General features: G+C 56.7%; 1 protein-coding gene and 1 long non-coding RNA gene across 2 annotated transcripts in view; both read right to left on the minus strand.

Moving 5' to 3' along the window:
• Positions 1–13,191, minus strand: part of LOC100548686 (cullin-9-like) — a 39,119-nt gene that overhangs the window by 2,316 nt on the left and 23,612 nt on the right. The window contains exons 6-27 of the mRNA XM_010706505.3: positions 11,499–11,653; positions 10,667–11,170; positions 7,017–7,155; positions 5,158–5,348; positions 4,645–4,987; positions 4,313–4,505; positions 3,968–4,175; positions 3,709–3,887; positions 3,414–3,631; positions 3,101–3,335; positions 2,916–3,021; positions 2,612–2,839; positions 2,440–2,530; positions 2,187–2,358; positions 1,942–2,047; positions 1,724–1,819; positions 1,469–1,644; positions 1,079–1,212; positions 849–1,010; positions 638–771; positions 379–561; positions 64–212 (exon numbers count right to left, since the gene is read on the minus strand). Of these exons, the coding sequence (XP_010704807.1) occupies positions 64–212; positions 379–561; positions 638–771; positions 849–1,010; positions 1,079–1,212; positions 1,469–1,644; positions 1,724–1,819; positions 1,942–2,047; positions 2,187–2,358; positions 2,440–2,530; positions 2,612–2,839; positions 2,916–3,021; positions 3,101–3,335; positions 3,414–3,631; positions 3,709–3,887; positions 3,968–4,175; positions 4,313–4,505; positions 4,645–4,987; positions 5,158–5,348; positions 7,017–7,155; positions 10,667–11,170; positions 11,499–11,653 (4,102 nt within the window). The remainder of the gene's footprint in view (positions 1–63; positions 213–378; positions 562–637; positions 772–848; positions 1,011–1,078; positions 1,213–1,468; positions 1,645–1,723; positions 1,820–1,941; positions 2,048–2,186; positions 2,359–2,439; positions 2,531–2,611; positions 2,840–2,915; positions 3,022–3,100; positions 3,336–3,413; positions 3,632–3,708; positions 3,888–3,967; positions 4,176–4,312; positions 4,506–4,644; positions 4,988–5,157; positions 5,349–7,016; positions 7,156–10,666; positions 11,171–11,498; positions 11,654–13,191) is intronic.
• The window catches only part of LOC116216272, a 23,935-nt gene continuing 22,502 nt past the window's right edge, over positions 11,759–13,191 (minus strand). The window contains exon 2 of the long non-coding RNA XR_004158723.1: positions 11,759–12,992. This is a non-coding gene — a long non-coding RNA (uncharacterized LOC116216272). The remainder of the gene's footprint in view (positions 12,993–13,191) is intronic.

The following is a 13,191-nucleotide window of genomic DNA, read 5'->3' on the forward strand; positions in this document are numbered from 1 at the left end:
CACGGAGCCCCGGGGCCCAGCAGCCCTTCCCTCCCCAGGGTGCAGCAGGGGCAGCGCACTCACCGGTAGAAGTGCTCGAAGGTGTGGGCAAACTCCAGGCCGCCGAAGACGACGAAGGGCTCCAGGATCTGTTGCAGCTGCCCCATACTGCCCACAGCCCCGTGCAGCTCCTGCACCTTCTTATCCAGGTAGCGGGCGAACCGCTCGCTCACCTGCGCAGGGACGGGGATGGCCGTGTGGGCACGGGGCGGCCACAGCGGGGACGGGGCACGGGCAGGAGCCCCGGGGCACTCAGAAGGGGACACGGGTGACCCGGCCCAGGAGGGAGCGCAGCCGGGCACGGGCACCGGCGAGGGCCACGCCGGGCCCCGGACTCACGTGCAGGGCGGTCAGGAAGGAGAGCTGCAGCAGAGCCCCGGCAAAGCCCTGACCCAGGGCTGCCACGAAGGCGGCCCGCTGCCCGAACAGCTCCTCCGTGGCCCCGCGCAGGCGCCGGTACAGCGCGCAGTACCGCTCCACGACGGCCGGTGCCTGCCCCGACGTCTCCAGGAACCGCTGCACCTGCGGGCACGGCCGAGGGGTGAGCTGCAGCGGGACCGACGCAGGCCCGGCCAGCACCCACCGCCCCGCACCCTACCTGCTGCTGCACCACGCCACGCCAGCACCGCACCACGTCCCACAGGCCGCCACACTTCACTGCCGCTGCCGCCACTGCCGCCACTGCCGCCGCCGCCCGGGCTGGCGTCTCCTCGTTCCTGCCCTCCTTCCCGCCTGCCAAGGCACGGCCGAGGCTCAGCCCCGCACGCCGCCCCTCGCCTGGCCCCGCACCAACGCGGCCCCGCGCTCACCGGCCGCTGCCGCCTCCTCCGGCTCCGCGCCGCCCGGGCCCACGTGCACCAGGAGCTGCGTCAGGCGCCGCACGCAGGAACCGAAGGCGTCGCCGCGGGACTGCTCTGCGCTCCCCACGTACTCGCCCAGCAGCCAGGCCAGAGGGCTGATGCCGCTGGCGTCTGCCGGGACGCAGAGACTCAGGGGAAGCCTCGGGCGCTGCGGGGAGGGCCCGGGAGGACGGCGGTACCTGGGCCGGTGATGCTCTGCACCACGGGGGTCACCAGGGCCTCCCAGCACGTCCTGCCCAGGGCTCGGGCCGCCTCATTATCCGGAAGGAAGCGGTCGGCGAAGTCTTGCTCGTGCCGTAATGCCCGGTTCAGCCTGAAACGGCGAGGGGGCGGCACGGCATGGCACCAAACGCCCACCGACTGCACGCGGAACCGCCTCGCCACTCCAGGGGGCGATGGCGATGGCGATCGCTCCCCGCCCTGCCCCTCACCAGGCGGGGGACTGCTGCAGCCCCACTCCTCCCAGGGTAGGACTCGGCCTCTGCCCCACGGTCCCCTCTCGGGCTGCCAGCACCACCCCTGCTGCCTCGGGACCCAGGGACAGACAGCACAGCCCACGCACCACTCACTTGCCAAAGAGCTGCAGCAGCTGCCCCCGATCCTGGTGGATCTCCTGGCACCACACGTGCGCCCGAGCACTGCAGAAGAGGAACGTGCGCCGGCACAGCTGCTCCTTGAAGATGGGCCAGAAGGTGGGCTTGGGCCCCAGCACCTCGATGCCACGCACGCGCGTGTCGATGCCGCCCTGCGGAAAAACACAACCCTGAGCTCTGGGTGCATCCCTGACGCCCACTGCCATGCCCCGGGCTGGCTGCAGCTCCCACCTGCTGGCACCGCTTCACCCGGATCTGGATGACGGGCCAGAAGCGCGTCATGTTCTCCAGCAGCACCACCCTGCTGGCCGAGGGCAGGACGGTCACCTGCGGGCACACGGCAGCTCTCAGCGTGGGCAGTCAGAGCAGCCACCCTCACACTCCCGGTCAGCCCTTGTGCAGCCACGGCCGGGATCACCTCGCGGCCCAGCAGCACTGGTGCAACTCACAGCGTTCAGCTCCGTACGGACGTCGGCGGGGCTGTCCCCTCCCAGCACCACCACGCGGGCCGGCATGTAGCTCGAGTCCTCGCTGGCCACCAGCATGCTCATCTCCCTGCGGCGAGGCAAACACAGTGCTGCCCCGCAGCCCCCACTCACGTCCAGCAACCCGAGCAGGGGGCCACAGGGACAGCACGCGTGGAGCCCCGCACCCATCTCCTCCCCGCACCCATCTCCTCCCCGCACAGCCCTACCTGACCACCACCCCGCACTGCATGTGGATGGTGATGTAGTGGGAGCCGGTGCTGCCGTTCGACTCCCAGTAGGTCTTGGGGTTCCTGTCCGTCAGCTTGCTGGCACGGTGTGGGTTGGAGGAGACCTGCACCTTCTCCCAGCACTTGTCCTCCTTCACCTCCACGCTGGAGCCTGCAGGGAGAGCACACACAGCCTCCAGCTGTTGCTGGGACACACACCGGCACGAGGCCCGGCTCCCACTCCCGCGCTCACCTCGGCACAGGTTGCGCAGAAAGACGTCAAAGAAGGGGACGCTGATGGGCCGCTGGCTGCGGCGGTGCTCCTCAATCTGCCCCAGCACCACCTGGGGATGGGGACAGGGCCACGCCGTCAGCGGGGGCCGCATCCTTCTCCCCAAGCCGGGTAGCTTGGACACCCAGCCCACCTGGATGCAGCCGGCCAAGATGCTGCCCGTCAACTTCCTGTAGAGCGCGGCGTGCCTCTCGCAGTCGCTCACCAGCTCTAGCAGGGCCGGTGCCAGCGGTAGGGCCGGGCCGTGCTTGTCCAGGGCTTTGGCCACAGTCTCACGGGCGCCCGCACGGCACATCCCCACGGCGCAGTCCTTGCTGGCGGTAGCCAGGCGGTGCAAGAAGCCCACCGCCTCCTGTGCCACCTGCGGGAACACGGTCCTGAGCCGGCGGCACGCAGCACAGCCCTTCCTGCCCCCGGGAGCACTGGGGCCCTCTCACCTCACAGTCGCCGCTGTGGGCGCTCAGGAAGGACAGGCACGGCTCCACGCACTCATGCCAGGGCAGCGCGTCCTCCCGGTAACCGTCCAGGAACGCGCTCAAGATTCTGCACAACAGATGGGGCCGCTCAGGCTGGGGCACGAGGCGGCCCTGCTCTGGGCTCCCACACTCTGACCGAGCCCCACCTGAGGATCCGCAGCCCCACGGCCTTCTCCACCCCCGGCAGCTCGAGGCTGCGCAGCAGCGGACGGAAGCACCGGCGCTCCTGCAGCTGCCGGGATGCCTCACCCGCAGGAATGGCGGCCACGCCGCAGAGCTGCCGTTCCAGGGCCACCACCACGTCCTCGGGCAGCGCGCCGTCCCACAGGCCGCCTGCGGGCACCCGTGCCTCCCTCGCCTCCAGTAGCAGGACCTCGGAACCTGTGGGACAGGCAGCACAGTTGGGATCATCAGCCCCTGCCTGCGGGGCCATGGCACGGAGGGCCTCCCGTGCAGTACCTGGCATCTCAGGGCTGCGAGGCAGCTGGTGCTCCGCCAGGCGGTTGATGACGCCCAGGGCCAGCATGGCGTTGGGGCAGCCAGCATCCTGCCCGGCCCGCCAGCAGCTCTGTAGCACTACAGGTAGGTCACAGCCCACCAGCTGCTCCGCCAGGCCTCGGTGCCCATCCACCAGCATCCTCACCACCAGCAGCCCGTTCTGCACGCCCGAGGAGCCCCTGCGGGGATGCAGCCATGTGGGCGCCTTCCTCCCCAGGTGCAGAGCTCCCCAGGACCCGCCCAGCCCCGTCCCTACCCTGGCATGCCCTGCATGGCACGGATGGCAGCGGGGATGGCAGCCAGCAGGCCAGGTGAGCCCTCGCCGCAGGCAGAACCGATGCTGGCAAAGATCTCCCGCATCATCTGCGCGTCGGCGTGGCTCAGCAGCGACGGCTTCCTGCCGGCACCTCCGGCTCCCACCAGCACCTTCAGGGCCTGCGTGGCCCACAGCGGCTCAGTGGGCGGTGGGCACCAAAGCGGGCCGCACCAACCCCCGAGCTCCCGCACGCACTCACCGCCAGGCCGGCCTGCTGCACCAGGGCCGAGGCCGCGTGCTGCCGCATGCAGGCCAGCACCGCCCGCACACCTCCCTCTGTGGCAAAGGGCACGCACCAGTCACACCTCTCCATCAGCAGGGCCACCAGCCGCAGCACCAGTGCTGCCGGGCACGACTCGGCCTCCTCAGCACCCAGCAGCTCCACCACCGCCTTCACCAGCTTCTCCCTGTGCGGCCAAGGGCACCTCAGCAGGGACCCCAGAGCCGCCTACACCTGCCCACGCGGCCCCACCGCACTCGGATCGCCCCGTGCGAGCCCACCTGCGGCACAGAGACGCGAGAGCCGCCCCTCTCAGCCCCGCACCTGGTCCCCGGCCCGCCCTGGGCCTTGCTGCAGTGCTGCTCCTGCTCCGGGGCCTCCTCCAGCACCTTCACCACGTGCCGCAGTCCGGCCACGCGCAGCTCCGCCTCGCAGTCACCACGCAGGATCGCGTCCACCACGCGCCACACCTCGGCCAGGCAGCCGCCCTCGCAGCCGCCCTCGCAGCCACCCCACGCTGCAGGAGGGAGGGAGGCTGCGACATCCCCAGCAGCACCCGCGGCAGCTCCCAGAGATGGGCCCACGGCCCTGGCACCGCCGGCCTCCTCCCCCAGGCCGCCTCCCGCGCCCGCAGCCTCCCTCCATCGGGCCCTCACCTTCGCTCCGCTCCGCCGCCTGCGGGAAGCGCAGCCCTTCCCTCTCCAGGAGCTCACGGAACAGCTGGGAATCCGACCTGAGAGTCGTGGCTGCGGAAAGCTCTTCCTTCGCCACCTCGGCCGGCACAGCTCCGGGGTCATCACCTTCTGAGCACACCGTGGCACTGCCCCCGCCGCGCTGCTCGGCCGCACTCCCTGCCAGGTACTTGGCGTAGACACGGGAGCCGTGCAGCTCGCTCTGAGCGCTGCCCCGAAGCCGCTTCTCCAGGTCCTGCAGCACCTTCTGGGCCAGCTCCGCAGGGACCGGCAGCTGCAGCAGGGCGTCCTCGGCCGGCTCCGACAGCTGCGTGGATGGGGATACGTCAACCCGCACGGACACACGATGGACCCCACGCCCCTGAGACGGCCCGGGCCCAACCAGACACAGGTGCTGCGCCGGCACAGAGCCCCACATCCTTCCCCAGCACCGTGTGCCCACTCCCTTAGGCTTCCCCGTGCCGCTCTGGCCCATACCTGCTCAGTGTGCTCCTGCTGGATGAGTCGGATGATCTCCTCCTGCTCCCGCACTTCCAGCTTCTTCACAAAGAAGAGCAGCTCCCACCACTCAGCGCGGCTCAGGGTCGCTGCAGCTCTGCTCGGCTGCTCCCCCAGGTAAGGCAGTGAGTACAGTCCCCCCGGGGGCTTGGAGAAAAGCGGCTGTGCAGCTGCAGGACAGCAGAGAGAGGAAAGGCACCATCAGCCGTGCCAGCTTCCCCAGCAGAGCCATCCTTTGCTGCACAGCCCTCACTCCCACAGCAGGAGCTTGTTAGGACCTCCCTGATCTCATCCCAGTCAAGGACAGGGAGGTGATAAGAGGGCAGCAAGAGGCAGGGAGTGTGCTGGAAGCAGAGCCCTGGAGTGGGGCAGGTAGGGACTACAGTCTTCTCTGAAGTCTCTTGGGGCTGCAGAGCAGAAGCCCATGGACCACAAGGCTTACTGTTCTGCCAAACTGCTCTCACAGGGCCTGTGCCAGGACATGGCTCAGTCTGCAGCCAGGAGAGCTGGCCTGAGGTGCTCAATGGTCAGTAAGTAAGAAGAGAATTCTGCCTAGAGTTTCTATCTTTTCCCAACGCCTCTTGCTGGAAAACAAGGGAAGTACTCATAGGCAAAAGCAAAGGGAGACTGCACATCTATCAAGCTCCTTTTCGCAAATTCATTCAAAATCAAGAGAGGGAGACAACATTTGTTATTAGCCTAGATTTTTACTGGGTCATTCAGAAAAACTGAACCACACTTAATAACTGCTAAGCAACCATTTGCAGCTCTCTGCAAAAGCAAGTTAGGAGACATTCACTTCTTCAAGACTCAATAGAAGAGGGTCAAACAAGCCAAGAAGCTACAAGCAACTATATGCACGGCTGACTGCCAAGAATTAGCCAGCAAAAGCAGATTTATTCAAGTGTCAAGACCCAAAGCAGAACGCACCTAATTTTTCACTTCAATTTCTGTATAGGATATGGTGAGTGCACACAGCTTTACACGGAACTGACATAAAGCACATACTTCTACCAAAACTTGAGTTATGGAGGAAAAAAATTTAACCAACTTCATTTTAATTCAGCCAGTTCAAACTGACATGCAGCTAGCTAATCTTTCGTTACATGAGTCAGAAGTCAATAAAGTAGCCATCTTTTCCACTGGCAATAAGAATGTTTTAGAAGTGGATCACTAGCTGCTGCTCTCATGTATATCATCTCTTGCAGCAGTTAAATCCTGACCAAACGATCAGGGGCTTGATGAAAGAGTTACTTCATCAAGTACCCTAGACAGAGTCATATCAGATGCTGAGCAAAGAGGGGGTACTTGAAGTATAGATCCTCCCTTTTATCCTCACCTAGAGCGAGGACTACATCAAAGGATCCCAATCCCAGGAGATTCTGCAGATGTCTTTTGAAATAAGTGCATTTCACACTCATCTTTCACAAAGCTGAGTGGCATGAAGTTAAACATGAAGTTGACGTGTTAATGCTTTTAAAAGTCTGTATCTCTTATTTAAGTGGATATGAAGGTCTCTAAGGCAGACTCACCTGTGAGAGTCTACACTCTTATTTTGGCAGTTTGTTTAGCTAATTCTAACATGTATTTTTGAGAGAGTTTAAATCAAATTTTATACTCTTTATTGTATTGTGACAGAAGTCTAGGATTCAAAAATACTACAAGCAGCTACATGTGACTACTTAAAGAGCTCTGCACAATCAAGCTGATAAAGCCTGCTAAATTCAGCCTACTAAAGAAAAACACACCTAGCCATATAAAGTTCACCACTGAAAAACATGCCATAGCAGAATCAAAAAGAGATGATACAGACACACACAAGCAGTGCAAAACCTCACCTTTGTCTAGATTAAAGCTTTCTACCAGATTACACTCTTTCTCCTGACCACCAGGATCATCCCGCTCCTCTCCAAAGCCAATAATCTCCAACATGTGCCAATGCATCCAGCAGGTCTGACCTGTTGACTGCCACAAAACCTAGGGGTGAAACAGATCAGGCGGTCAGATTTGCTCACTCATTCATGTTCGTTCTGCTGCTGAGAAGTCAAAAAGTTCAGATGCTGAGAGACTTCAAGAAAGCCCCAGATGGAAGGAAACTGAGTTAAGCAATACACACAGCAGCACTTAGCCTTCAAGAATCCCTGACCCAAACCGGCAATACATCATACATAATCTCAAAGGAGTCATGTAATGAGTCATATAAAGACTTATAGGACAAGAAATGATGGCAAAACTACACAACACTGCATCCAGAATTTGGAAAGGTAAAGAAAGCAATAGAAATCAAAGCAAAGGAGAGGAGAAATGAGAGACTCGTGAGAGGGTGGCCCCAATGAAAAATGCACATAAGTTTGCATTTGGCACACAGAAGGCTGACAAGACAGGTAAGCTGGTAATACAGAGCAAGTATGAGACACAAGACAAAAAGTTTCTAAGAAGAACAGAGATATAAATCAAGTTTCCCTTCAGTAAGAGAATGATGGCAAAAGGTCCAAGACAGCAACTTAGAAATGACATTACAAAGATGATTTTGAGATGCCTGATCCCTGATATCTCCCCGTGGAAAGAAAAATCCTCAGAGAGTTTGAATCAAAATCTTCTCACTTAACTCTGGGAGCCTGCTGCAGACACACACATAGGTACGAGCATACAGAGCAGGATAAAGATGGACATCCTCAAAGGCTGCACCACTGCAAGATGTCAACTTCCTAGAGACTGGTGGGCAAGCAACACTTATAGGGGCAGAAATCACGGACATGAAAATGTAAACACCAAAAAACGTCTTCGCTGAATGTTGATTACCTTTCAGATCTAGTTTTGCCAGTAATGCAAGCCTTTCAAAAGGCCTTAAATGAATATAAAGCAATTGCAAAAACAAACAAACCAACCAACTCAAAATAAGCAACTGGAGGTTCATTCCGCTTGATCAGATAGAAAAATAAACAAAAGGAGGAACTCATGGGCCAAATGGACTAACTGCACTGGAAGTCACCTCAGTTCAACATAAATAAGTGAATAAAGATCTCTCTGAAAGATATTTCCTTTGGATATCTCCTTATGGATGGCGCAGTTAAAGGCATTACGGAGCAAAAAGTTAACCATCCCCTTTAAAATAAAACAAGATGCAAAGCACTTATTGCATAGAGGAGACTCACAATGAAAAAATCATCTCTGCATGGTCCAAAACTAAGGATGTGTTTTGCTGGAATATATGAAAAGAGAAAGCAAATCAATAGGGAGGAAGAGGGACACAAATCTGGAAGGTGATGCAACTGAAAGAGAAGCAAGATGCCAAGTAATCTGCCAGAAGGCGCAGCTGGGAACTGGGAAAGATTGCTGTTATTCAGAGATGTTCTCAAGTGATCAATGAACCCTAAAGACAGTGCTTACTGAATCACAGAATCACCAAGGTTGGAAAAGACCTCCAAGATCATCCAGTCCAACCGTCCACCTACCACCAATATTTCCCACTAAATCACATCCCTCACTACAACACCTCAAGGTTTCTTGAACACAAGAAATTGTTTCTTGAACACACGATTTGAGGGAAAAAATGGTTTAAAAAAATAAAAATCATCAGAACAGCTCCAGTGCTTTGACTTCAGCAGTACATAAAATTTTAAAGCATATTTTAGTGGAAAAAATAACTAAAGGTGTTGAAGATAAATAACAAATTTGAAGTAACACGTAAACCTGTGTCAACTTTCAGCTCGACAGGTTGACACACATTCATTTTCTTTAGTGAAATAACTGATTTTATAGATTAAAAGCTCAATTTCAATTGTAAACTTCAGAAAAGCACAGAGCACCAGATGGGAAATTATTAAACCAGAGAAGAAAGTGATTAAGTAGAGGATCTGGGCAAGAAATCTGAAGCCAGGATCTTAGGAGTATGAGGGGGAAAAAACAGAACTGGAAAACAGCACAAAGATGGGCAAGCCAACTGGCACAGCACAAACTGCCCTAGCAGTTATGCTCTCCCTGTACAGGCATGTGCTCATAATATCCACTACCACACCAGCAGATAAGGCTGCCAGCATCCCACCACCACAATTCTGAGCATTTTAAGCTGGCTGGTTAAGCTGCAGCTGCAAGAAGTACTCCAAAACCAAGAGGCAGTTGATGAGCTTGGAGTAATCAGAGTTAGTTGCCAAAAAGGATTTAGTGTGTAACAAAAAGTGATGGTCTTTAAATGTGCCGAAGGTAATTTCACATTCTCTGCCTTTCCTCTGGAAGGATTAGGAGAAAGCTTTGCTTACAGCAAGAGAGATTTGGAACGAGCATTAGAAAGTCATGCATTTCTACAAATATCACTGAGGTTTTTTGATTGATTTTTGAATATCAGTTATGTGCAGACTGGCCCCTTTGCAGAACACCTGTTATCTGCAGAAATCAACTGGAAGTAAGAAAGCCTCTAAGCACAGGCTGAAGAGGTACAGCCGTGACCAATTACAGCAGCTTCAAACTATCTCCACAACCAAACCACGCATTTGGAGCCAGGAATCAGACACGATGATCCTTATGGGTCCTTCCAGCTTGGGATATTCTGTGATCCTGATTTACACAATGCTGGACTGAGTAGAGGGCAGAAGCAGATACAGCCCTCTAACTGTGGATGAAGCTAAAGCTAAAGCTTGATTTATAAGAAGTGATTGCAATTCTAGCTGCAGTGTTTGGCAGGCTCAAAGACTTGGCGAAAGCACCAGAATGGTAGACAATGTGCAGAGATAACCACATGTAGAACTGGAGTGGTGCACAAAGCCCATCAGCTCCCCGCCTCATTGTCACAACAGCCCTCACTGAACTTAACTTAAGGCTCCAGGACAGAAGTCTAAAGAAAGAAGTCCAAGCTGGAGCAAACAAGCTGGAGTAAACAACTCCCAGTGCCCACTCAAATGCTCTTCCAGCCCTAAGCCTGACTCTAGGCCCAGCTGTTCCAGCATTGACTTACCCACACAACATTTGCGGGATGTTCTGGGGATGGCTAGAGCTGAACGCCTATAGATAGGCCTTCTGCTCTTCCTACAGTACTGAGGCCTTTTCCCTGATCTCTGATACAAACTCATCAATTCTACTGCAACAGTGCAGCACTAACAGCTTTATTTTTTTATACCAAATTCTTAAGGTCCACTCACCCAAAGGGCATTTCTAAAGGCACAAGGCATTCAAGTAGCTCTTGCTGTGTCCAGCTAACCAGTTCCCAAACTACCCCCAAGATGTAAGCAGGGAAAACAACTGTTCCAGGATACAGCCACCTCTACAGAAGCTGAGAAACCTTAGCAGGACAGATCATACTCAACAGGAAAGCTTATTTCAGAACTGTCACTTTCTGCTCTGAAAGGTGACTTCTTTGATAGGACAGATTTAGCCCAAATCACAGTATACCTATAGTCCAGCCTCAAACATATGAAGATACCATTAAGAAATCACCAGTCACCTATTACTCCCCTCTGCCACCCCAGCCAGACTTCTTCCACTAGCGACCTACCTGTGCTGTGTGCATCTTATAACTGCCCTGAAGAAACTTGCCTTCATCCCCAGCTCTAATGTCACCACAGTCCTCCAGCATGCGCACCCACATGCCGCGCACAAGGTGTGCCTTCAAATACTCCACATAGTCACTCCAGTCAGCAAAGTCTGATGGGGTCAGGAAGGCACAATTTTGCTTTTTCTGGCAACCATGGTTAGAAGAGAGCACAGGCACTGGGTTAGCAATGCAGGCTGGGGTTTTAGGCTGGAAGATGGAGCGGGTGGTGCGAGGCTTCGTCTCCTGCTGGGATGGCGACTCCGGCTTGTGGCTGTGGTCCCAGCCCATCACGTGCACCAGCTCCAAGATGAGGTTTGCCATAGCCATGCTGAACTCAAACTCCTGCTTTACACGGCTGCTCTTCTGCCGCTCCTCGCTCTGCTCCTCGTCGCTGTTGAGCTTGTCCAGGAGAGAAGTGACGCACAGGTAGCGCTTCACCAGGGCGAACAGCTGCTTCCCGGGGATCTGCAACAGGCAGGGCTGTCAGACTGCAGCTGGCCAAGCACCTCACTCCCTCACCAGCTCATTCACAGCTCTGCAATGGCTGCGGACCAGCGGGCAGCAACACAGCTCCCCTCAGCCCACCCTGCCCACAGACAGGCTCTCCTCCTGCTTCCTCACTGCACCTCGGCCTCGAGACAGGCCCAGATCCTGCGCCAGCCCTTGTATTACCAGGTCCTGCTCAGCTGCCTACTGTCAACCACCCTTCTTTCCCAAACAAGCAGGACACCAGCCAGCTCTAGGCCCTACTCTCATTCCTGCCCATTCCAGAACTGTCAGGCCTTGCCACTACCTGGGGGAGATGAATGCCCTCAAAGGACACACAGTGCTCTTCAGAGGACATCGTCTCAGCAAACAGCTCCAGCAAGGTGTAACGGCCATCAAAGTCCATGTGCTGCTCGATGCCATCCTGCTGGCTCAGAGACAGAAGGATATAGGTCCGACTCCCTGTAACAACAGAAACCATTCGAGCTCGCTAAAGAGCACTCTTACATCATCCTCCTTGCATCAGACAGACTTCGGAAGGCTAGAAACTGTTTTGCTGCTCAGTGCCCTGGTTAGTATTTTTATTTATTATCTGGACAAGGGGATTGAATGCACACTTAGTAAGTTTGCATATGACAGTAAGTTGTGAGAAAGTGTTGATCTTCCTGAGGGCAGTGGGGACCTACGTCTGGATAGACTGGATCAATGGGCAGAGGCCAATTGTATGAGCTACAACAAGACCAAGCGCCAGGTGCTTTACTTCGGTCACACAAGCCCCACGCAGCGCTGCAGCCTTGGGGCGGTGGCTGGCAAGCTGTGCGGACATAAAGGCTGCAGGGCTGTTAGCTGACAGCTGGCTGAACGTGAGCCAGCAGTGTGCCCAGGTGGCCAAGAAGGCCAACGGCACCCCGGCTTGTGTCAGCGGGAGTGTGGCCAGTAGCAGCAGGAGGTGACCATCCCTCTGCACCGGTGAGGCTGCACCTCGAGTGCTGCGCTCAGTGCTGGGCCCTCACTGCAAGAAAGACACCGAGGGCCTGGAGCGTGTCCAGAGAAGGGCAGCAGAGCTAGGAGGGGTCTGGGGCATAAATGTGATGGGGAGCGGCTGAGGGAACCAGGGATGGTCAGTCTGGAGGAGGCTCAGGGGAGACCTCGTGGCTCTCTGCAATGACCTGGAAGGAGGCTGTGTGAGGCGGGGTCGGCCTCTGCTCCCAGGGAACGGCTGTAGAACAAGAGGGGATGGCCTCACATTGTGCCAGCAGAGGTTCGGGTTGGCTGCTAGGAAACATTTATTCTCTGAAAGAACAATGAGGCAGTGGCATAGGCTGTCCAGGAAGGTGGTAGGGTCACCATCCCTAGAGGTGCTCAAGAAACAGGAAGATGTGTTACTGAGGGACATGGTCAGCGGGCACGGTGGGGATGGGTTGGCAGTTGGACTGGATGATCGTTTAGTAGCCTTTTCCACTTTTTCATTCTGTGGTTCTATGATCTGCAGTCTGTCCTTTGAATTAAATTGATGACATTTTGCTCTGCCAAGTAACACCACATTTCTGCATCTCAAGGGCTGTCTGGATTCCCCCAAACCAGCAATCCCAAACTACTGACTCCAAAGCAGATGTCCAGGAAACAGTAAGGGTCACATTTTAACCCCAGTCTGCTCCCCATGGGTCCCACAGCAGTGTGAACTCAGCACCAGGACAGGACAAGCCAGACGACTCTTGTGGGACACCACATGCCAGATGGACACACCACCACTTCTGATGGCCCACAGCACCCCACCGGCTGCGCCCAACACATCGGGCACCTCCGAGCCACGGCAGCTCCTCTCTGACGAGAGCCTCGGGCAGGATCAGCCTCTGTTCAGCGGGGCCCGAGGAGAGGCTCCACGCCGACGACGGCAGAGAGCCAACGGCCCCGCGAGGCCCCGCTCCCCGAGCCCCCGCCCTACCGAAGGACCGGCGCCCTCGGCGGCAGCCCCCACCTGCGTCGTGCGAAGCCAGAGC

The sequence above is a fragment of the Meleagris gallopavo genome, chromosome 2 (assembly GCF_000146605.3).
Source record: "Meleagris gallopavo isolate NT-WF06-2002-E0010 breed Aviagen turkey brand Nicholas breeding stock chromosome 2, Turkey_5.1, whole genome shotgun sequence".
NCBI lineage: Eukaryota > Metazoa > Chordata > Aves > Galliformes > Phasianidae > Meleagris > Meleagris gallopavo.